At 35.2% G+C, this 25,689-nt stretch overlaps 4 protein-coding genes and 1 non-coding gene across 7 annotated transcripts; 4 read left to right on the top strand and 1 right to left on the bottom strand.

Annotated features, from left to right (window-relative positions):
• Positions 280-3,769, bottom strand: LOC109344426 (EIN3-binding F-box protein 1). Of its 2 annotated transcripts, none has more exons than XM_019583225.1 (2): positions 3,533-3,769; positions 280-2,850 (listed from the first exon to the last, which is right to left on the bottom strand). In XM_019583225.1, exons 1-2 carry the CDS (start codon positions 3,555-3,557, stop codon positions 941-943), a joined length of 1,935 nt encoding a protein of 644 aa, XP_019438770.1. In that variant the 5' UTR covers positions 3,558-3,769; the 3' UTR covers positions 280-940. The 2 variants fall into 2 exon arrangements, with proteins under 2 accessions (XP_019438770.1, XP_019438771.1); XM_019583226.1 differs by having other exon boundaries at positions 3,476-3,548.
• Positions 7,577-9,595, top strand: LOC109344425 (SPX domain-containing protein 2-like). Its single transcript, XM_019583224.1, has 3 exons — positions 7,577-7,972; positions 8,050-8,176; positions 8,662-9,595. The coding sequence occupies exons 1-3, from the start codon at positions 7,739-7,741 to the stop codon at positions 9,075-9,077; spliced, it is 777 nt and encodes a 258-aa protein (XP_019438769.1). The 5' UTR covers positions 7,577-7,738; the 3' UTR covers positions 9,078-9,595.
• Positions 15,696-15,768, top strand: TRNAR-CCU. The gene has a single exon. It is a non-coding gene; the product is annotated as a tRNA-Arg (tRNA).
• On the top strand, positions 16,000-17,041 carry LOC109344424 (probable carboxylesterase 17). The gene has a single exon (XM_019583223.1). It carries the CDS (start codon positions 16,045-16,047, stop codon positions 16,987-16,989), a length of 945 nt encoding a protein of 314 aa, XP_019438768.1. The 5' UTR covers positions 16,000-16,044; the 3' UTR covers positions 16,990-17,041.
• Positions 21,148-23,993, top strand: LOC109344423 (adenine nucleotide transporter BT1, chloroplastic/mitochondrial-like). 2 transcript variants are annotated; one of them, XM_019583222.1, is made up of 4 exons: positions 21,148-21,473; positions 21,513-21,786; positions 23,154-23,315; positions 23,475-23,993. In XM_019583222.1, the coding sequence occupies exons 1-4, from the start codon at positions 21,322-21,324 to the stop codon at positions 23,946-23,948; spliced, it is 1,062 nt and encodes a 353-aa protein (XP_019438767.1). In that variant the 5' UTR covers positions 21,148-21,321; the 3' UTR covers positions 23,949-23,993. The 2 variants fall into 2 exon arrangements, with proteins under 2 accessions (XP_019438767.1, XP_019438766.1); XM_019583221.1 differs by having other exon boundaries at positions 21,148-21,786.

Raw genomic sequence — 25,689 nt, 5'->3', positions numbered from 1 at the left:
AAGTTGAAACATATTATATAAAACCATGGTGGGTTAATGAATTTGATGATATCAATAGTTTTAATCAATTGAAGTTAGGTATAAGAACTCCCTTGACCTTTTAGTCATCCTATGAATCTACCGAGCCACTAGATCAATGCCATATTGGTAATCTAAATAGCAATTAGATATTATAAGAGTGACTCCTAATACAATAATATTTCCAGTTTATCCAATTGAGCTACCTTTTGTGGACAAACCAATACAATCAAAGTACAGAAAGATTATCCAGTTTTACAATGAAACTACAAATTTTATTCCATTACTTCTCATAATATAGCATACAACACAAAGGGCAGAATGTATAACATCATTGCACAATAAGGAAGAAGTTGCAATTACAAGCTCATAAAAAATGAAGCCTTAAAAAACTAGGGACTTGGTATAAAAAACAATCCTTCCCAAAATGAGAAGAAGATTGTGATGGCAGGACTGTATAACTTGCTGCCACAGCCAAATCCCCTCAAAACAAGGCTTCATAACTCCACACTTGACAACTTCAGCAACCCTAACAACATATATTGACACTTTGAATAAAAGTGAGACCCAAACATTGATATGTTTGGTAAGCAAAAAAAAACATCATAGTAAGAAAGATTTTAACTCCAGAACCTGGTAACTATGTTATCAGAGGCAATGCAGTCATTTAAAAAGTGGCTTGGATACCAAAAAAACTTTGAACAGATTCCGAATTGAAGGAAACCTGCTAAAGTAAAAAAGTTGAATGGCTGCATGCTCTGAAAAAAGGTTCAAACCGAGTTACTGGATGATCAAGACCCACTGTAATGGACCCAAAAACTACTGCTGAACACATCATAAAACCAGTACGAGATTTCCGTTCCGATCCTGACTTAATCTACAGAGAAAGAGAGAGAGAGAGAGAGAGATTAAGTCTTCCCGCTCAGGAGAGGATCTTACACCTCCAAAGAAGTTCCAAAAGCATGTCAATTGTGCTGCTGCTGATTGCATTGCAATGCTGGATGTTTAGTCCTAAGAGAGTGTGACCTAATTTTCTCAATGCGGGCAAGCTCCAATCAGAAACCAAAGTGCAGCCTGATATAGAAAGAACCTGCAGATTGAACTGTTCTGCATCAGCCAGGACTGCAATTCCAGAATCAGTGATAGCACATTTAGAAACATCCAGATCACAGAGAAATGGACAATTTTCGGAAATGGCCATCAAGCTAGAATCAGTGATATTCTTACAACCGTCGAGGTTCAAAGTCTCAAGAGTCCAACCATGCAGATTGGCCAAGCATAAAACTAATTTGTCTGTCAGATTTACGCAACCACTGAGATTAACTTTAACCAGACCAGCCTTAGAGCTCTTGAGCAGCGGAAGAAATCCGTCATCTGTCAGTCCCTCAAGTCCGGTCAGCTCAATATACTGAAGCTGGGGGCACAACTTTCCAAGTACATATAGGGTAGTGTTGCCAAAACTAGGGCAGTTACAGATTGATAATGATCTAAGTGATTCACATGGAGATATTGATGACAACGACAAGTTCATATCTTTGATCCCAAAGCAGCTTACGAGTGATATAGCCTTCAAATTTGCACCACAGTTGAAAAGGACACCAAAAAACCCGTTTTGGGTAACACTGTGGCACTCTTCCAACTGTAGGCTCTCTAATGTTACAGCAGCCTTGGTGAATGACACCAGCCCGTTGTCCGAGAGAAACACACACTTACGAAGGTGGGCACTTTTCATATTTGGACAACCCTTTCCTACAGCTTCAAGCCCAATATCTGTTGCACCTTGGCATGAGGCAACTGTAAGTGACTTTAGTTTCTGCAATCCATTACCGTTACCCATAACCCAGAAACCCCTCTCACTGACATTTGGGAGGAAATTAAGGACGAGATCTGTAACTGCCTTGCCATAGTGTCCAATAACAGCCAGAGAGAGATCGGAAACAGTCAGTGCCTGGAGCTTCACCTTTGTCAGAGACAAAGAAGCCGAAGAAAACAAGCTAGCAATTCCTTGATCACTGACACTGGTGCAGTCCTTGATAGATATAGACCTTAGATTGGAGCAGCACTTGCCAATAGCTTCTAGACCTTCATTACCAATGTTTGGACATGATTCCAACAATAACTCGGCCAGGTTTGGGCAGTTCTTTGCAACTGCAATCAAAGCCTTGTCGGAAATTGTGGGGCACTTGCAAAGGTCGAGCTTCTCTAGTTGTTGACATCCACTAGCAATCTCAATTAGGCCTCCATCACCGATGGTAGCAACATTCCATATAGAAAGAGTCTTTAGAGAAGGACATCCATGAGCAACTGCTTTAAGTCCTAGATTAGTCACACCACGATCTGAATTGCTTCCACGGATAGAAAGCTTCCCCAATCCTCCACGAGATGCAGTCCCAACAGAAATGGCTGCAAGTCTAACATCAGTTGCCTTCTTCCCTTCCAAGCTTCTCGAGAGGTATCCCTCACCTCCGAATTCGTGACCCTTTTCACTGAACCCGTTCTCCGGTCTGATATTTTTTATGTTGCTGCAGATTTCATTCTTACAAATGTTGCTTAGAAGTGTTAGACAACGCTTGGAAACACAAGCACAAGCACTCCTATCTTCACCTTCAGGCAACCTTCTAAAGATCTCGAAGAGGCATTCATCTGGCAAAGATTCAAAAGAAGTTTTATGCTTCTGATCAAACAATTCTCCACTGAAAACAAATGGAGCGTTGATGCGTGATCTCTTCCGAGTAGGGAAGTAAACATCCACTTGATGGCCACGAGGAAGGAAGAAGCTTGCGTCCTCGTCATCGGCGAATATTGAACCACCAGGGCAAAAATCAGCACCTCCTGAAAAGCAAAACACATGCCAAATTAAGAAAGAACAAACTGAGCATATAAACATAAAAAACATGTAGGTTTAACCATTAAATGGAATAACATTAAAAATCAGGAAGCAACAGAAAACTGGATAAGTCAATTCAAGAATTATTTCGCGTTCTCCAGAACCAACAGATTAACATCTTCTTTCAACCAATTTACTATCATCAGATCAATAAAAAATAAATTACTGAAAGTAAAAGCAGCTGAAAAAAATTAATACAGGATTCAATTTCCAGTGAAGACCAAGAAATAAATATAAATTAGAAAAACAGTTAAAACAATTACATGCTGGATTATCTAAAATTCTATATCAATATCACCTAAATTGCTTAGACTCTGAATTGTTTACACATAAGTTATCAGATCCAAATACTAATCAATTAAAATAAGGCCTCTTAACTTAGAATGCTAGCATGTTAAAAAACAAAACTTTGATTAACAATTGAAATTTCATATGATTCGCAACTTTATATGATGATCCAAGACAATAACAGATTAAGAAATTTAAGGGCAATTAAGGAATTAAAAAATAAAAATTACTATTTTTTATAATAAAGCAGATTAAACAAAACAATCATTGACACAAACATACCCATCATGAAATAAAGCGATGAATTGAATAAAACAGAAGATGAATCGATAAACTAACTAGAAAAGGCGAGAACTTTAGACATGGGCACAGCTCAAAACACCTGCAACGTTCTCCACGAAAAAACACTCTTAAGAGAGCAAAAAAGACAGAGAAGAAAAAGAAAAAAAAAATTGAATACGATTTGCGAGTGTTTGGAACAATAATGGATGAGAAATTAGAGCTTCAACCCTATCAAATAGGGCAAAAAAAAAAGAAGAGAGAGAAAGTGGTGAGGAAAGAGAAAACATGAAGGGTTGTTATTTGTGAAGAATATGGTACTATGGTACTATGGTACGTGAGAATACACTGAATCATTGTGTCCAACATGCAACGTATCTTGCATACAAAGTTATTATACAATGCAAACAAGTTAAGGCATAAGAGTAATTAACAATTTGTTGACCCAACTTCATCACACTAACTACTACTTAATTATTTTTAATGACATAGGCAAATTTTAATTAATTTTACAAATACATAAGGGAATTAGATTATTTCAATTTAATATCTTACTTCATATTATCGGTGAATATAGATTTGGTTGATTGAATCTTTATTCGTGGAAAATATACTTATACCAAACAAATGAATAAAATTGCATATGAATACATAGAATCGTATGCATGTTCTCATACATTACTTTACGAATTCAATCCAAGTTTGTATTGTCTCACAATTGGCTTACGAGATCAATCTTCATATCAACTCTAGTATATCTTTCTCTCTTAAGGTGTTGGTATCAAGTTTGATGGGTTTGCCCACAAATAATATTAGTAGATGTTTGATTTATGATTTTGAACCAATGAGAAATCAATTGTTGAGATAAAAAAAATTTAAGGTTAAAATATTTCTTTTACCATAAAACTCAATTTAGTCTTTAGAATTTTTTTTCCACCAAATTTAGCCCCAAAAAATAAAATCACAAAATAGTTCATTGAAAATTTGTTTATTTGTCCCCGTAAAAGTAAAATTATAGAATAATCCCAAATATTTTCTTTCATAAGACAATGATCCTTAAAAATTGATTACACCCTATTTAGTCCAATTTTATAGGAATTAAATTGTTCCACACTTTTTTTAAGGCATGAATGATATCTTTCTGGTGACTTTATTATAAAGAAGGGAGGAGAGTCTCTTAGATGTTTAAAAAACGTACTTCACATCTTAACCATTAATTCTAGAGAAATTCAATGGTTTGAATTAGTAAATAGATATAAATTATTAGATTTTCCTATAATTGAAAACTAAGATGTGGCATAAGTTTCTTAAATTTGCTCCTTGATTAAGTTTTTAAAACTTAATCTTGAAGTAAGTGGATCTTTCTCTCATAAGAATCAATTTGTACCTACAAAACTACAATTACTATTTGGTTGGAACAAGTACATCACCCCTTGACAAAATTACTTGTATCACTTCTCTTGATAATAATGTTGGGAATGTTTCAAATATATTATTGTATGAAGTTCTACATTGCCTAGCATTAGAATAGAGTAAAATATTAATGTTATATATTGGACTCATGTTCCTTCTTGAAATGTGCACTAGATATAAGCACCAAATAGAAACACTTCATGGGCAGTTGGGTCCATAAGTGTGCTAATGCTTATAATCTGTATTCTCTAATAGTATATTGTTAGCCGCTCAATGATCTTGGGGATGTAGGCACAATTGGTCGAACCCCGTTAATAAATTCTCTTGTTTCTTCTATTCTATTTATTCTATGTTCTTTATTTGATTGCTTGTGGCCAACACAACACAAGGATCGCTTTCGCTGCACCAACAATTGATATCAGAGCCAATTGATAGGTGGCTCTTAGCCCAGACGCCAGATTATGGCAAGTGAGGGTGAAGAACGTGTTGGTTCGACAAGGTCCGTCAAAGGTACTATACAAGGATAAAGTAGATGAGTTGAAGGAGAAGAAAACATGACGGAAATATGATGGGGGCGATATATGTTGATCTAGAATCCAGAAATTCATGTACTGAATTAGGATCAAGGTGGAGAAAGAGACTCATGTGTTGAGTTTGGCCTTGAGACAAGTGCTGATAATATCTCTCTAGATGTTGAGAAAATGATCTCATTTGAGATGAGGAGTGGAATATCCTAATGGCATGTCTAGTACATCATAGTGAATGATATTAATCGTTAGCAGATCCACAAAAGCACATGGGCAATGCCTGACTTTGTTGTAGAGTGTAACATGAGTATTGGTTTTGATGCAAATTGTAACACAAGCATTGGTAGAGATGTAGGGTGTGATATGAGCATTGGCTTGGATGCAAGGATGTGACATAGACATTAGTTAGTATTGACGCAAAGTGTGTGTTGTGGATATACTCCTTATGGTGGAGTATGATAGTTCTTTTGAACTAGGATTGTCGGAGTAGACAATGGTGGTAGCAGTTGAGGCTTTCTAAGGAAGCTCTAAGGTTCAGTTTGACTGAGTATTGAAGATGACGATTGTTGGTAAATTCTTGTGTAGAAGTTCCAATATATCGAAAGACTTTCTAGCAATAGGTGGCTAGGTGGTGTGTTCCATTTGAAGGTGATATGAGAAGCTGCACTACATGTTCAGAGAGCTAGGTTCTTGGTAACATCGTCAATGATACTCAAAAGGTTTATGTTGTAGGGGAGCAGACTCTTATGTGGAGGATTTGTTAAAGAGAATTAGACATTGAGCAAGGTGAAGTCATATATTCACTAAGATGGAGATTTTTGTGTAGATTACTTAAGGAGCGAAATATTCGTCCATTTCAATCAAAGGTGGCAATTGTTGGGAATGTTTGATATATGTTATTATATGAAGTCTCACATTACCTAGTATTAGAATATAATAGACTATCAATGTTATATGTTAGATTCAAGTTCCTTGTTGTAATGTGGACCAAATATAAACATCAAATAGAAACACTCTCATGAGTAGTTGGGCTCATGGGTGTGCTAGGATTTGTAAACCTTATTCTCTAATAATATCTTGGTAGCTGTTTAGCGCTCCCGAAGATATAGAAACAATTGGCCGAACCTCATTACCAAATTCTCTTGTTTTCTTCTCTTCTATTTATTTTATGTTTTTATTTAGATTACTTGATTAAGTTTGTAGGGGGGTTGTGACATGACAATCTAGATTACATAAGTGTGCTATGTTGTCTACTATCGAGACAAAGTTCAATGTCATTACAAAATCATGTAATGAGTTGCTTTGGGTGAAGAAACTCTTGCGGGAACTTGGTTTTGTCCAACACAAATATTTATTATTTTGTGATAGTCAAATTGTAATTTATCTTGGGAAGAATTCAACTTTTCATTTTATGCTAAAACAAATGACCCAACTAGGACATTTGGGTGTTAAATGGAAAAAACCAAGGCTCACATAGGATGGTGGAAACACTTTATGAGTATTTATAAGCTTTAAAGTGTATTCTCTAGATGTGCCCTAAGAGGTACAAGGGTTTTATGGTGGGCGAAAATATACATAATCAAAACCACCTATGCACGCACCTAACATCACCTCCTTTGGCATCGTCGGACTAGCTCAGCTCGGTTTGTGTTCGAGCTTCAGCCCAACACAATTATATTTTTTGGTATGCTCATAATATTATTCCTTATAGAATGAGATGTTATTAGTTAATTTGTTAATCATTTAATTATTAATTAAGATTCTGCTAGATTTCCACAATGAAGTGTTCGATTCATGATAACGATACTTTTTCGGAGAGACAATCAGACACTCTGAAAAGAGATTAGTTCTTTATTCAAATATATTGACGATGTAAAGATTTATACACATGCACTTTATCAACTACTATTCATTTGAATTATTATTTTTAAAGTCAATAATAATTAAATATTAATAGTGAATGATACAATGATAATATAAAAACTCTTGGTGTAAACATATTTCTTCTCATACTATAATACAGTTGAACGATGATATTACAAAAAAAGAATATGTAAAAACTAAAATCTTGAATTAAATTTATTTTATTGAGAGAAGAAATGAACAAATTATGAAGAAAGAGAAACAGACATGTAGAGAAGTGAGAAACTATGAATATGAGATAGTTATTGGTTGAGATGAAACCAATAAAAAGAAGAATATTCGAAAATTCGAAAATCGAAATTCCCCCAATCATGACGAATATTCTAAATTTGGAACCCAAACCCATTTTTGATTATTTAGGTTTTGAATGATCTTGTAATTTAGTGTTGAATTGAATTGAAGGATGAAGTTCTGGAAGATTCTGAGTAATCAGATAGAACAAACCCTACCTGAATGGCGAGACAAGTTCTTATCATACAAAGATTTGAAGAAGCAATTGAAGCTCATCGATCCTCATCATTCCTCTCTTCAAGTTTCCCAACAAGTTAAGGATTTTCTCAAATTGTTGGAATTGGAGATTGATAAGTTCAATTCATTCTTTGTTGATAAGGAAGAAGAATACATCATCAAATTGAAGGTATATATATATATATATATATCCATGTTTATATAATCTTCATAGTTCATATATAATAAGAACAAATTGTGATGCAGGAGTTGCAAGAGAGAGTTGCTGATGCTAAGGATTCAAATATGGAGTTGATGTCAATATGGAGGGAAATTGTGGATTTTCATGGAGAAATGGTTTTGCTTGAGAATTATACTGCACTTAACTACACAGGTATTTTTTTATTCCATATCTTTTCATGTTTCAGATTATGTACTATGTACTATGTAGTAAAAATTAGATATAATTTCAGTAAAATAACTCATCTAATGTATATTGGAAACTGAATTAAAGAGAAATGGAGGAATAGATGGGAAAAACACGAGTAATAAAAGGCTATGGTTGGAAAGTAAAATATAAATGTGTATTATGTTTTCAAAATAGCTCCTTCATAGAAGGGAATTTTGTTGGATTAAGCATAGTTACCTGGTATATGGTATGGGTACGACATGGTTATGGTTCTGTGGTTCACTAGGTACGTAGTTTGTCACTGTTTCAATTAATTTTTTATGAGACTTTTGTGAACTTTTCGATAGATATGCGGTACAATGAATTCAGTATGTGGTAATATAAGATATGGGATTAGGAGGGTTTTTGGTGATGAATGCTTAGAATGATTATTTATTCTTCTATCTCATCTCCCACCGCTCTTTTTGCAGGTCTAGTGAAGATAATAAAGAAATATGATAAGCGAACCGGGGCACTAATTCGCCTACCTTTTATCCAAGATGTCTTGAACCAGCCCTTCTTCAAAATCGATGTGCTTAACAAGCTTGTAAAGGAGTGTGAGGTGATGCTAAGTATTCTTTTCCCGAAAAATAGGTCTCTAGCCCCGTCTTTATCAATTAGTAAGTTTTATGAGGATGGCGGGTGTGGCTCCATAACTGCGGATGAAAATAAAGAGATACTGGTGCAGGTTCCCAAAGAACTTGCTGAAATTGAAAGCATGGAGAACATGTTCATCAAACTAACTCAATCAGCACTTCAAACCTTGGAGCAGATTAGGGGTGGAAGCTCAACTGTAAGCATGTATTCATTGCCTCCTCTGCATAACAAGGCTCTGGAAGAGGCTTGAACGAAAGTAACTGCTCTAGAGCAAGCAGCCAATTAGATCCTAGGAGTAATGCCGGGCAGGATGGATTTGGAGACTTCAGAAATGGTGAACTTTAGTGACTTTGACAAATTCGAGCTGTTGGATTAAAGAATAAAGATCGGACGAATTAGATCCCGAATTGTGTTTTAATTCTAATATGTTGAGATCTTAATCTAAGCCGTCTAGTCTTAATCCAACGCATTAGATTTGTCAAAATCACCCATGTCACCATGTTTTTAAGGCACCAAATCCAATCCCGGGATAGACATTGACTCTCCATCTTAGCACGGTCTGTTTATCTGTTCTAGAGCAAACAGCCAAATAGATCATAGTAATAACATGCGATAGCTACTGATTTTCCGTCTCCTCGTAGATCCTGTTCAACGATGTCCTTTTCAATGTTGAGTACCTTATTCAAAGTGAATTCGGATGGAAGCATGACCTCTTTTGTGGATCAGTGTGTGATGGTAGATACATATAGCTTGATTGTTCTTCCCTTTTTGTTTTTCTAATGGACAAAATTTTGCAGCTGGCTTTTAGATTTCATGAACTGCTTTAACTGTGTTGAATGTTAGCCCTTGATACTGTATATATATTCATATGAAACTGTAAGTTAGTAAGAGATGGAAAGTGATGATTTCAAATCTTGTAATCCATACTCATCTATGCTGTTGCATGGATTGCTACTTCTGGCTCTTGGGGGATTACGTTTTGATGTAAAAGAAAGAAGACTTTTCCCTTCTCTATACATAGTTACATGATTTACTTATTTACTTTACGTGCCACATATCGAAGTGGCCATACTACGTGTACCATGTACAAATCGCGTATCCGTATTGTGTATCAAGTGACTATGGTCTATTAATCTAAGTCAAACAATTTTAATTATTCTAAACTTTTTTTGCCTGAACTCAAACCAGCCAGACCTAGGGTTATGCACATGCCTCAATAGGGTTTGCCACTTTAGAATGACCTTAAGATATACAAAGTTTATCACAATTAAACCCAATAATTTTTTAAAATTTTAATTGTTTTGGAAAACCCAAGACTTTTGTATTGTGTGTCTAACACTGTTTATTGTTACTTATCAGTTAGTGGTTTTTTTCTATATAAAGGATGTGTTTCTCGGCTTTTACAAAAGCCCTTTCCATATATATAACATATATCAAACATCTGATATACAAGCAAGGTTTATTTTAGTTTTTGTTTATATTGTTTCATTTTGATGGGCCACAAATCACAAGGGTATAGCAGAGGAAAAGGAAGAAGGATAGGGGCAAAATGGTATCAAATGAAGAAGGAAAATCTGTTGCACATGGTAGTAACTAACTACACACGTGACAGCATAAAGGAGTGAGAGAATACAAACCAGAAGGGAATTTAAGGAGGAGAGGAAATGCAGAATAATCAGGCAATGATTGGGAACTTTGGGGTGACAGTGTCACAGGGGAGGAAAGGGACAATCATACTACTCTTGTCACCATTTTCTTACATTGTAATCTTGCTCTTTAACTATCAATATACAATTTCCTTGCACTTTTCCTTTTCTCATCAATACTGCTGCTATAGTTCCTATCAAGTTGGTATCAGAGCTCCCGATCTTGGGAGCCTCTGGATGGTATCAACAAGAATGGAAAACAGAATAGAAAACGTGGAAAAAAGATTAGAAGGAATGCAAAGCTCTTTTCAAGAAACTTTGAGGCAACAACTGGAGATGTTAATGAAATCGGTTACGGACCGATTGGAGGAAACCGTCGGAGAAATAAGGGGAATGGGACGAGAAGGTATCGGGGAAAATAGCAACCGCGAAGGGAGACACCAGAGAGAGTGGGCCCACGGGGAGGAAGAGACTAGAAGAGGAGAAAGAGTGAAGAGAGTGGAGGTACCATATTTTTCAGGAGAGGACCCGCATGGATGGATTTACCGAGTGGAACGTTACTTTGAAATCAATCGCGTTCCAGATGATGAAAAGGTGGACACTGCAGTTGTATGCTTGGAGGGGAAGGCTTTAAACTGGTTCCAGTGGTGGGAATCACGAACGGTGGCGACAGTAAGATGGCCATTATTCCGGCAAGCTTTAATGAGTCGTTTCCAAATAGCTTCGTCGGAGAACCCATATGAAGCGTTGATGGGGTTGAGACAGAGGGGGACGGTCATGGAGTTCCTGGAGGAGTTTGAGCTCCGTTCGGCACCCCTTCGTTTCGCTGATGAAGAATTTATGAAAGGGGTCCTTATGAATGGTCTTAGGGAGGACATTAAGGCAGAGGTGAGGATGAGGGGAACTGGAGATCTGAATGAATTGATGGGGATGGCACAACGGGTTGAAGAAAGAAACCGGGTTTTGGGCCGGTCTCATGGGTACCCGAACCGAAACGTTGGATCTGGGTTCACTAAACCTGCATTAGTGGGGCGCTGGGCCGGGACCCAAGATTTTAAAGAATCACCTTCTGAAAGTCACGTGACTTTTAGTCACAAGGAAACACACAAAGCAAACCTGGGAAAATCAGAGAACACAGAGGTGAGAGGAGGAACTCATGTTCGCGAAAATGAAGGTCCAGGGGGAAACCGACGGGGAATAGGGTTCAGACGGTTGACCAAGGAAGAAGAAATCGAAAAAAGGAGGCGTAGCTTATGCTTCCGTTGCGACGAGAAGTATTTCCCAGGACACATTTGTCGCAATAAAAAACTTCACATCATATTGTTGGGGCAAATGGAGGAAAACGAAGAAGGAGAAGAGACAACTGAAGAAATCCCTGAAGAGTTCAACCTACAATTGAACGTTAGTAGCATTGCGAGCATGACTTCAAAAAATTCATTGAAACTGTGGGGGACTATAAAAAATAAGAGAGTTATTGTGATGGTGGATTCAGGAGCATCACACAATTTTCTAGCACCTGGAATTGTTGAAGAATTGCAGATCTCTACAGAAAACACGCAGGGGTATTACGTAGAGGTGGGCAATGGTCAGCGTCTCGGGAGTCAAGGGGTTTGCAGAGGTGTTGAACTTCAACTTCCTACCTTAAAGGTAGTGCATGATTTTTACTTGTTTGAACTAGTAGGGGTGGATGTGATCTTGGGGTATAAATGGCTGAAATGCCTTGGAAAATTCACGGCTGATTTAGGGAATTACTTAATGGAAGTTCAAGATAAGGGAAAGATCATCGAAGTGAGGGGGGATCCTTCATTGTCCAAAACAGTAGCTTCGGTCAAAGCCATCATGAAGGAGATGCGTAATGAGGCAGAAGCATATTATGTGGAGTTTGGTATGATGAGTATGATGGTGTCCGCTGAGATGAACGTACCGGAAGGTATACAACCTCTGATCCAGAACTTTGAAGATGTCTTTCAAGACCCTAAGAGCTTGCCTCCACAAAGGTCCTGTGATCATGCAATTGTGTTGAAGAATGGGGCCGAAATTCCCAATATTCGACCCTATAGACATCCGCATAGTTACAAAGAGGAGATTGAGAAATTTGTGAAAGATATGTTAAGAGCAGGGATGATTAGACCCAGCGTGAGCCCGTTCTCAAGTCCACTAATCTTGGTGAAAAAGAAGGATGAGGGATGGAGGTTTTGTGTGGATTATAGAGCTCTAAACACGGTTACGGTGCCTAACAAATTTCCAATACCCATCATAGAAGAATTGTTGGACGAGTTAGGTGGTGCAACCCTTTTCTCTAAATTGGACCTCAAATCAGGGTATTATCAGATTCGGATGAAGGAAGAAGATATTCCAAAAACGGCCTTTCGGACTCACGAAGGTCACTACGAATATATAGTGATGCCGTTTGGGCTCACTAACGCACCATCAACTTTTCAAGCTCTGATGAATGATGTTTTTCGACCATACTTGAGGAAGTTTGTATTAGTTTTTTTCGACGACATTTTGGTGTACAGCATTGACATGGACACTCATCTTCAACACTTGGAGAGGGTGTTTCAAACACTTCGGGAACACAGGTGGTGGGTTAACTATAAGAAATGCTGTTTTGGGGCTGTCCAGTTGGAATATTTAGGACACTTAATCTCGGGAAGTGGTATTCAGGCCGATCCCGACAAGGTCGATGCAATGCAAAAGTGGCCTCCTCCGAGAGATATTCGAGGGTTGCGTGGTTTTCTGGGTCTTACCGGATACTATCGGCGTTTTGTTAAAAACTATGGTATTATAGCTCGTCCCTTGACACAGTTATTGAAAAAAGATAAGTTCCTCTGGTCCACGGAAGCTCAAGCGGCCTTCGACAACTTGAAACAAGTTATGGTCTCTTTACCCACTTTGGCTCTTCCGAATTTCAATATGCCTTTCGAAATTGAAACGGATGCGTCGGGAATTGGTATAGGCGCTGTCCTCATGCAGCAGGGTAGGCCCTTAGCCTTTGTGAGTCAGGCTCTATCCGCACGAGCAAAACTGAAATCAGCATACGAAAGAGAATTAATGGCCATCGTGTTTGCGGTCCAGAAATGGCGCCAATACTTGGTGGGGACACCATTTCATTATTCGAACAGATCAAAAAAGTCTCAAATTCTTGTTGGAGCAGCGTATATAGGCCGGTGATCAGTTAAAGTGGGTTACCAAATTATTGGGTTTTGACTTTGAAATCCATTACAAGTCGGGTGCTCAAAACAGGGTGGCAGATGCTTTGTCCAGAGTTATGGAATACAAGTCTACATCCCTGGTGACCAATGTGGATTGATAGAGTTGGCCGAGGAAGTTTTGGCAGATGACAAGTTGAAACAGCTCATGCAGGAAGTCGTTCGGGACCCCAAATCTCATCCCTTATATTCCATATCCAAAGGATGCTTATGGTACAAAGGGGTTTGGTTTTACCAACCCAATCTGCACGTATTCCATTGCTCTTAGAGGAATTCCATGCCTCTCCATGGGGTGGGCATTCGGGGGTGGCCAGAACTTACAAACGGTTGGCTTTGGTTTTTCATTGGAAGGGAATGCGTCAAGACATCGTAAAATTTGTGGCTGATTGCTTAGTGTGTCAACAAAATAAGTATCAGGCATTGAGACCAGCTGGCCTTATTCAACCTCTTCCAATTCCTAACCATGTTTGGGAGGACATCTCCATGGATTTCATTGGGGGGCTTCCTAAGACAAAGAGTGGTGATACAGTCATGGTCGTAGTGGATAGACTGAGTAAGTTTGCTCATTTTATTCTGTTACTTCATCCTTACACATCTCAGGAGGTTGCACAAGTCTTTGTCAAAGAGGTGATTCGTCTACATGGTTTTCCTAGTTCGATTGTTTCTGATCGTGACCGGATCTTTCTCAGTCTATTTTGGAAGGAGTTATTTCGGTTGGCCGGTACCAAACTGCGTTTCAGTTCTGCTTACCATCCTCAAACGGATGGCCAAACGGAGGTAATTAATCGTACTTTGTAAACATACTTACGCTGTTTTGTGAATGAGCATCCTCGAAAATGGCCACAATGGTTAGCTTGGGCAGAATTGTGGTTTAATAGTTCCCATAATGCTTCTATTAATATGTGCCCGTTCAAGGCATTATATGGTCGGGATCCTCCCACGATCATTCCGTTTCATAAAGAGAGCACACGGGTAGCTGATGTGGATACTTTATTGATGGAACGTGACGTGATTCTTGATGAGTTAAAGGCTAGTTTGGCTAAGGCGCAACAAAGGATGCGTGATCAGACTGTTAAAAAACGGCGTGAAGTGGAATATCAGGTGGGGGACATGGTCTATTTAAAGGCACAACCATACAAGTTGCGTTCCTTAACTCAAAAGCTCAATGAGAAACTCAGCCCGCATTTCTATGGACCATTCACGATTCTGGAACGCATTGGAGCTGTTGCCTATAGACTCGAGCTACCACAGTATTCACGGGTGCACCCCGTCTTTCACGTCTCTCAACTAAAATCTGCTCCTCCTTCCAGTGTACCGAGTCAACAACTTCTTGCTGGGCTGACAGCAGAATGGGAGTTGTTAGTGGTTCCTGACAAAGTCTTGGGGCGACGAAAATTGTTGAATGGTCAAACGGAGGTCTTAAACCAATGGACTGACCTTCCCGTCCATGACAGCACGTGGGAAGAATTTGAATTGTTCCGTTCTACCTTCCCGGATTTCCACCTTGAGGACAAGGTATTGCTCGTTGGGGAGGGTATTGATGGGCCACAAATCACAAGGGTATAGCAGAGGAAAAGGAAGAAGGATAGGGGCAAAATGGTATCAAATGAAGAAGGAAAATCTGTTGCACATGGTAGTAACTAACTACACACGTGGCATCATAATGGAGGGAGAGAACACATAAGGGAATTTAAGGAGGAGAGGAAATGCAGAATAATCAGGCAATGATTGGGAACTTTAGGGTGACAGTGTCACAAGGGAGGAAATGGACAATCATACTACTCTTGTCACCATTTTCTTACATTGTAATCTTGCTCTTTAACTATCAATATACAATTTCCTTGCACTTTTCATTTTCTCATCAATACTGCTGCTATAGTTCCTATCACATTTTAAGAAGGAAACTATGACCTTTTTTTATTACCAACATGAATCAATTTTTGTAAGTTAGGTTGTTCTTTTATTATAGTATAGTTGTTAAATGTGTTATATATTGTTGGTTAACAAGTAGCGCCTGTAGCTCAGTGGATAGAGCGTCTGTTTCCTAAGCAGAAAGTCGTAGGTTCGACCCCTACCTGGCGCGTCCTCATTTCTTTTTCTTTCATTAACATCATAAGAATCCGAGAACAGAGATGTATCGGAACATAACCTTCTAAAATTTAATACCACAATGTAGTTTACATGACCAACCAAACATCATATATACCAAATATTGTCCAACCATAAACACCAAGAATGCATCATATATAAAAACAACATCCACAATGTGAATTCTTGTTAACTATATAAAATCCCTAAAAACCTCATAATCTTTCCTATACCATCTACTATCTACTACAACCATTCATTCCAAACCAAAATGTCTTTAATTGCAGAAGCACCAAGCTTTCTTCAAGTCTATTCCAATGGTTTGGTTAAACGCTTTGCACCACAAATAGTCACATTGTCTTTGGAATCATCATTCAATGGTTACAAATCCAAGGATGTTATCATTGACCCATCAAAACAAATCACAGCAAGACTCTTCTTTCCTCATTCCAATGATGCATCTTCCTTAGAGAACAATCTTCCTATCTTGGTTTATTTCCATGGTGGTGGATTTTGCATTGGCTCCACCACATGGCTTGGCTACCATCATTTCCTTAGTGACTTATGTGTCGCTTCTAATTGCATTGTTCTTTCGGTCGATTATCGTTTAGCGCCAGAGTATCGACTTCCTATAGCTTATGAAGATTGTTATGCCTCGATCGAGTGGCTTGCTGCACAAGTAACCTATGAACCATTGCTTCAAAAGGCTGATCTATCAAGGGTGTTTCTCTCTGGGGATAGTGCTGGAGGTAACATTGCATACCATGTTACTATAAAGGCAATTCGGAATAAAGGGTCATGTCCTGTGAAAATTAAAGGGTTGTTGCCTATACATCCTTACTTTGGGAGTGAGACAAGGACTGATAAAGAGATGGATAAGTCTGTGGCCGGGGAAGTCGCGATGAATGACATGTTTTGGAGGTTAAGTATACCCGAAGATTCGGACCGCGACTACTATGGTTGTAATTTTGAGAAACTAGAGTTGTGTGAAAGTGTGTGGTGTGAGTTTCCAGCAATTGAGGTTTATGTAGCAGGTTTGGATTTGTTGAAGGAAAGGGGAGTTATGTATGCTGAGTTTATGAAGAAAAAAGGGGTAAAAGAGGTTAAGATAGTAGAGGCTAAAGAAGAAAATCATGTGTTTCATGTGTTCTATTATGAATCTGATGCTACTCGTTTGCTTCAAACTCAGATCAGCCAATTCATAAAGAGATATTAGATTGCATTAATCATTATGGCTTATGGCTATATTATCATCCTTACATATATCAATCAATAAGAGAATCAAACTCATGTAGTTGGGTGGGACAAGTTCGGGGATATCAAATTGTATCATGCACCAATGATAATAAAATAAAAATATAAATAATAACAAATGTTTAATTTTTAATTAACATGATATGTTTTTATTAACATGAGATATAATATGTGATATAATTGAGATATTAGATTTTTCTTGTTATAATAAGGTACACGTTAGAATGGTTACAATGGTAGGCAAAGTTGTGAGCTTTTTTCATAACTTATGAAATGACTAATTTCCATGAAATTCTTAAATTGAGGCATAATTGATGAAGAATAACATTTGGAGTAAAGTTTTATTCTTGGAATATTAAGTTGCTAACCATCAAGAAGAATCAAATTAATACGTAAATCTCAAAAGCATAAAGGCTCTAAGGAATAATATTATGGGTGTAGCATTCATAACTTCTAATTTTTTATGTGAACCAAAAATCCTGAATAAGATTTTTAGATGAGAAGTTGATTGTTAAATGATAATCCAATAAATTTATGATTTTTGTTTTATTCTAAAAAATATTTTATTTTATTTATTATCTTGCAAATCTTTTAAAAGTGATTTTTTAAAAATGTTATTTAAGTTTATATTTGGAGATAGAAACATTATTATATTATCATATTAAATTATTTATAATATTTGAAGTACCTATATGATAATATACAATTATACATTATAGTTTTATGGTTAAGAATTTAAATTATCTACTAATTACATAGTATTAATTGATTTTAGATTTCAAAGTGAAAATGATATTTGAAAACGTAATAAATGCAATGAGTGTGTAAAGAATCCTTAAAAGAGGGAGAGATAACAACTGCAAACTAATAATAATAAATATTAGGAAAACATTTTTTTTGAACTAGCAAGTTACCCATACATTTGTACGAGACGATATTTTTTGCCGCATGATTAAGAACACATATTACATGTACATTTATGATTAAGAATATGTATGTTGCTCGTGCATTCACATGGTTAAAAACATATATGTTACCAGTGCATTCATATTGTTAAAAATTATTAATTATATATAAACCATATGGTCAAACCATACGGTTTAACTGTTTAAATCGGATAAACTTAATATGGGTCATCTACTGGTTTAACATCTTGCTCGACTTTCTCAACATTGTTTTTTACACATACATAACATGATATAGTTAGTAGTATCCTATTAATCAAAAAAATCATCAATAAATTTATAATTTCATTATTATTTGATTCTAAAATAAGATTAGTATAAAAATAAATATTATTTAACTCTAAAAAAACTACAAACAATATGTTATGATTCATATTATTATAATTATTTTAATATTGCTATAGTAACATTATACTTTAATATTGTATAGGTAATCATATTCCTTTTATTTTTAAATAAATCACATATCATGAGAGCTTGAGAGATTGACACATGTCATGAGTGAGTTTTTGAGAAATTGACACATGTTATTGAGAGATTGATACATGTCATTGAGAGATTGATACATGTCATTGAGAGATTGACACATGTTATGAGGACCTTTAGTTTTGATGAGAGGTTGACACATGTCATGAGGGTTTGAGAGATTAACACATATCATGAGGGAGTTTTTTTTATTATATAGTAATAGATACGATTAAAAAATGCTAAATAGTAGGCAATTAACAGATAATTTAAATTCTTCTACAAAACCTTCTATATTGTTTTATATGATAAATTATTTGTTAACCTTATGATCATTTTATCCCTAACAACTATACATATCTTATATTCTTATTATATATAATATATATTTAATGAAACGATTAACTGATATTGAAATATGAAATTTGATTTGAGCCTAAAGTTATTCATTTACTTGAAAGTGTACTAAGGATTAGAGCTTTATAGGTTAATATTAAATCACAAAGTTAGCCTATTGAGTTGAGTCATTTGAGTTGGCATAATAAAATGATTTAGAATTTAGATGACTAACTTAGGTGATATCCGTTAAAATAAAAAATTGAGAAAATCATGATTCAAAGAGAAATTACATATTCGCATGCCTCATTTTTTGAATTGAGTTAGTTTTCAGTGTTTTCACACATTAGACAAGTAAAAGGCATTGTGATAAATATTGGATCATATGGATCGACTCAATTAAAAAACTAGTGAATTTATTCTCATATTAATACCATACACTAATTATAATAGTAAAAATTGGTGAAAATTGGTCATATCGATTAATATTTAATTGAATTGTATTGGTCGTAATAACGATTTTCATTTAAAATTAAAATTAATCTTTAATGACAACGATTTAAATTTTACCGAATATTGTTATGAAAGATTAATACACAATTATTATTAACCAACAAGGCATTGGTCTAAAAATGTAAGGCTTCACTAGATCCCAAGGTCGAAGGTTCGACTCCTGAGAGCAACACTTGATAGTAGGTACAAACACGAACCCAAAATGGATTAATTCCTTACCCAAAAGAGGTTAAAAATTCCCTTGTTAGTACAAAAAATACACAATTATTACCTAAGTTTATACTTGTAAAGCATGTTAGAAGACCAAGTTCCACATTTTGTTTTAACAAATAGTGAAAATAAATATAGTCATTATCCTCTCTATTAATTTTACAACGTTAATGTTAATATAATATATATGTACATTTAATTTCACTTATATGTGGTTTAATGAACTACTGTTTGAACCACTATAACATTATATTGGGAGCATATATGTTGTCTCATACAGTGTTGACACTATGTGTACTATTGATCATGATTGGTTGAAAAATTTTATTTAACTTAAAAATTTAATATTTAAGTATATTTATGGCCAATCACAATCAGCAACCTCATTATATCAATATCCTGAATGATTTCACGACGAACGCTATATTAACAACACCACTTTACATTTGTTGTTTACTCATGTTAATTGCATACCAACTTAAAAGAGTTTTTTGGTTTCTCGCAGGTATCCTCGCACTTGAGACAATCCTGTCTGAGCCGGGAACATCCACATGTACGTGGGGCTAACTCTCCCAACGGATTTTTTTCCATCCATAAGACTCGAACCCGAGACCTTGCTTAAGGGAAATCAAACATGTATTTTTTATTATTATTTATAATAGAATAAAATATTTCTTCATATCTATTTAGTTTTTACACATATATTTTTTTGTTTTGTTTTTTATGATGATTAAAATCCCAAAAACACTTGCAACACCTTCACCCTCATCCATGGTATGGGGTACTCAATTTTGAGATTTTCAGATTTCTCATTACCTTTAGGCTCAAAACATCAACACTATCTCAGTGTAATTGGGTCTATCGTAGTCATCTCGCATACCAAGAAATAACTTATGTCCTTAAAATTCATCTGATTTTTGACACGTATCTTATTTCACTCATTTTTCATTTTGAAACAAAAATTATATCCTCAAAGCATTGGTAGTACAGAAAATATCTCCTCAATGGGTGATAATACTTTATCCTTTTTAGAATTTTAATAATCATAAAAAACAAAAAAGACAGGTGTCAAAATTGGATATGGTTGAAGAGATAAATTATCTCGACACTTTATTTTCTATTTATAAACCTTTGAAAATAATATTTTTCTTTAAAATCCTCCTAAAAGTTGGGTTATACATAATTCTATACTTACTTTATTATTTTATGAAAATTTGAAATTGATTTTTAGATAGGTATTATACACTAATTAGATACCGATACATACTCCTACCAAAAAAATCCATATACATTACCAAAAATAACAAAGTATCCGAATAACTATGATGACACCAATTAAATCCGGACACATACTATCTTATTCATTTTTATATTGATAAAAACGTATTTAAATTTAGTAATTAGTTAATTTTTTAATTTTAAAAAATAGGAATATTTTTTGAAAGGACGTGAAAATTATACATGGGTCTCTTTCACCAAATCAAATCAAGTACATTGCAGTATATAATAACAACGTAAGACTATACCCAATTTGTTTCCTATGTTTATGTTGTGTGAGTAAGTGAGAGAGAACAGTGAAACTGTTTCACCTACTTTCTCTCTTTCTTATAAACCAAACAAACCCTTTTCTTCTCCTTCTTCTTCTCTTGTTTTCATCGCAACAAAAATCTTCTTCATTTTTCTCTTATTCCCATCTTTCCCAAAACCTTGTTATTTTACTCTTCATATATATAATACCCGTAAAGGTTTTGAATATTATTCATTACACACACAGAAAAGGGTTTATCACAAAGTTGTGATTGATTATGGGTAGGAAACGGATTCATGTATTTGATGCCAAAAAAGATGTTTTTTTCTCAGTTTATGATCTGGGTCTTAACAAAGAAGGGCAATATTATTATCACCCTGAAGCCTTATTTGCAAGTGTTGGCCAAATGGGAATGAGTTTTGGTGTTCAACAACCAAACCCTAGTTGTGTTCCTGATGAGGTTGTGGTAGAAGAAAGGGCTATGAATAAGAGCAAGAAAAAGCTGAAGATCAAGGTGAAGAACCCTTCACTTAGGAGGTTGATAAGTGGTGCATTTGCAGGGGCAGTTTCAAGGACTGTGGTGGCACCATTGGAGACTATAAGGACCCATTTGATGGTTGGAACTAGTGGCCATTCTACCACTGAGGTTTTCCATGATATTATGAAGAATGATGGCTGGAAGGGATTGTTTAGGGGTAATTTCGTCAATGTTATTCGGGTTGCTCCTAGTAAGGCCATTGAGGTATTAACTAATACAATTCATATGCATCAATTTGAATTTCATGTTTTTCATTTGTTTTTGTATTCCAAGGATTTTGTGTTCCTTGATTGTTTCCTTGACTTGTATAGCTAAGAAGACTAGAATGTAATTATAATGGATATTGGATAATAAAGTCTTTCATTATGAATTGAATCTATTTATGTTTGAATATGTTTACTAGTGTTTTAAATTGCACTCTGCAATTATAATTACATTTGTAATATTGTGGTTTTGAGAATCTCTACAACGGCTTGGCATTCACATTTGTGGCTGTGTTATCGATAAACTCGATGTAATCCGCATTTGCATTCATAATAACTTAGATTCGTAGGGGCCAAGTTGAGGGTTTTAATTTATTTATTGAATTCATTGTGTTTGTTTATATCAGGGGACTTCAATTATGGCCAGAATATGTTTAGTCTTATTTTCATTCTTGGTCTGTGCTATATTTGCTTGTCATTTTCAACAAGCTATTCTGATTGCCCTTACTGAAAAGTGTATTTATTTAGCTAGCATTTGCTCTTAATTAATCCTTCCTGTGAAATTGTTTTGTTTAAGTTTCAGTCTTATTTGTTAACCTCACCGGCTATTCTTTAATTCCTGTATCTATCAGTTTAGTGTTCTATTTCATTTGATATATGTTGATAAAATTTCATAAAGAATTGTTTCAACATAACTCAAGGTGCAACTTGTGCTGATATAGTTTATGCTCTTTTAACATAATGTCGCATAAGTTAAATCTTGCGATCAATTGAACTTCATACTCTTCCCTCATAAATGGTTTTTCTTCCATGTTGGTGTCTTTTCTTGAGGTTACCTTTTCATTTAAGGCATCCATCTTAAGATATTTTAACAGTTTTATAGATGATGAAGCTAATACTGTTGGTTTTGGTGGCCATAATTGTTGGTAGTTTTTTTCTCTTGGATTTCTTTTTCTTTAGGATAATAGCTTCCTTAATTTCATTTAGTGATAGAATATTGGTCCACATAGTTGATAAGAAATAGCCCTCTTTTTAGGATTGAAGAGAGTATCTTTTGTTTCCAGACCCCAAAAAAATATATATTCTGAATTTTGAAACTTCCAACTTTCAAGCTAGAAAAGTTTATACTAGTTTGTCATACATTTCCTTCAATCCCTTTTCATGCAGCAAGAAAACAATGCAATTTACTTTTGCATTGAGAGAGAAAAGCAACCTTTTTGTTCTTGTTACTGTTTATAGCTGTTTTTGGAAATTAGTGCTTCATTTTGAAAATAATTATGTTGTTATCTGTCAGAGAATGATTAAATTCATAACACTGTAGTTTCCAAGTTTTTTGTGTATCTCAATATAATTCACTTGTTTCTGCAGCTTTTTGCTTTTGATACAGTTAACAAAAGCTTATCACCAAAGCCCGGGGAACAACCCAAACTCCATATTCCTCCGTCATTGATAGCCGGTGCCTGTGCTGGAGTTAGTTCAACTATATGCACGTATCCTCTCGAGTTACTCAAAACTCGACTAACTGTCCAGGTATGCACATACACATAAAAGTAAGTAACATTATTCTTTGTCAATGAACATGATCTATGATAGGACTTGAGATTAAGACTTGGTTATCGTTGTATTTTTTCACACTGTACCAAAATATAAGAGATAAAGGAAAATGTTTCTGTATTGGTAATTTTGCAGAGAGGTGTCTATAATGGTCTACTTGATGCATTCTTGAAAATAGTTAAAGAAGAGGGTCCTTCAGAACTTTATAGAGGCCTTGCTCCTAGTCTTATTGGGGTTATTCCTTATTCAGCCACCAATTACTTTGCCTATGACACTTTAAGGAAAGCATACAGAAAATTTAGTAAAAAAGAGAAGATTGGAAACATTGAAACACTTCTGATAGGATCAGCAGCTGGTGCTATTTCAAGTACTGCTACTTTTCCGCTCGAAGTGGCGCGTAAGCATATGCAAGTTGGAGCCCTAAGTGGAAGGCAAGTTTACAAAAATGTGATTCATGCCCTTGCCACCATACTCGAACAAGAAGGGTTACAAGGTTTGTATAGAGGGTTAGGACCAAGTTGCATGAAGTTAGTGCCTGCTGCAGGAATCTCATTTATGTGTTATGAAGCTTGCAAGAGGATTCTGGTTCAGAATGATGACGAGGAATAGGATAATTAATGCATTAAAGACATTATTTTCAACTTTTTTGGATTACTGGATTTCTTTTTATCCCTTGGTAATTTTTTATAAGCAATTGAGAATGGAATAATGGTTTTTTTGTTTGTTTTGGTTTTGATTCATGTCTTGCATATTGACACTTACTAGTCAATCCTAACTCGTGTTTTAAATCGCGATTATAGTTACCTTTATTTATCATAGTTATGGAAAATTGCGGGAAAATATAGTTGCGATTGTATTTACGATGCTGTTGCAGAGACTCCAAAGCCACTATATTGTGGAAATTCCAAAGTCACAATATTACGGTTGAAAAGTGCAATTTAAAGGAATGACCACATTTCTTTTGGCTTAAATGCTCTTAGTTATGGTGAAAACTGAAAACAAAGATAATACATCAATTATTGTTCTTAAAGATTAATGCAAGTGTATGATGCTCTTCTCCTAGTCAAAGTGATATTACTATTTCCTAGCACATGCTACAATTCATGTTAAAAAGTTATGTATCTTTAACTTCTGATGCAACCATTTGTTTAAATATTAGTCTAAGTTTATGAAAGTATATAAAGTATGTTCTAAGTTTCTTAACCTTTTATTTGTAAGTTGAGATTTGGAAGGTAAGAAAAGAAAAAAAAAAAAACTTTTATGGTTTTCAATTTTCCTTTTAAAACTTAACTCATAAATTGACTCTAAGAAAACACCGTGGCCATATTATTTTACTTGTATTCGATGGAAAATATGAGAGGATTCCTACTCTTTTGAACGTTAAATTTCATTACAGCTTAGCACATGCAAGTTTCTAATGCGAAGCTGTAAATATCAATCTTGAACACAAATATGGAGTGTTGTTAATATTGTATCGGTTATTGTACCGGTTAGGGGTAGTGATATAATGGTATAGTGGTTTAACTAGTAGTTCACTAATTAAACCGTATATTGACGAAATTAGATATAAAATATAATATATTATTATTAATGTTGAAAAATCAATATTTTTTAAATTTTATTAAAAAATTAATTTTAAATAAAAATTGACCGCTATGACTGGTACGGTTCAATTGAAAACCAGCCAGTATAACCGGTATGTTTGTATGACCGGTATAATTACTGTACCGTACTAGTATTGAGATCGACTCACTAGTTTACTGGTTGAACCGGCCGACACGAATCTGTTTTTATAAAACTGCAAATATGAATATTGGGTTAACCTAATAGGAGTAATAAAGCTATTAAAATATTGGGCTACCCAACCCACGGCCCAAACAAGAGAAAATTGACTATTTATTTATGAGGTTATGGGTCCGAGTTGTAAAAAACTCTCATTTGTAGGGAGTAAAATACTACATGAGATATTTAAGTTTGTAGATGACACATTCAGTATATTTATGGGTATGTGAGGTCACATGTTTACAATTTGAAAAATATTGGTTAATTATATTGAATTTACTATTGTAACATTATTTTTGTATTTGTGTGTGATAATTAATATATAAATTATACAAGTAAAATTACATGCATATAATTTTCCAAAAGTTTTGACTTTATATATTTTATTTTTGCAGTACAGAGGCATGTGACAATATAATATAACTAGTTTTTTATTAAATGAATCCATGAAAAGAATTCGTACATAAAATAAGTAACTAAAAAACTCAACCAGAATACTTTAAATTAATTAGAGGACTTTAAGAAACTGTAACAACAACATTTTACCTAGGAGTGTAACGGTTTGGTT

This window comes from Lupinus angustifolius, chromosome LG03 (genome assembly GCF_001865875.1).
Source record: "Lupinus angustifolius cultivar Tanjil chromosome LG03, LupAngTanjil_v1.0, whole genome shotgun sequence".
NCBI lineage: Eukaryota > Viridiplantae > Streptophyta > Magnoliopsida > Fabales > Fabaceae > Lupinus > Lupinus angustifolius.
This window is presented reverse-complemented; position numbering and strand designations above follow the sequence as displayed.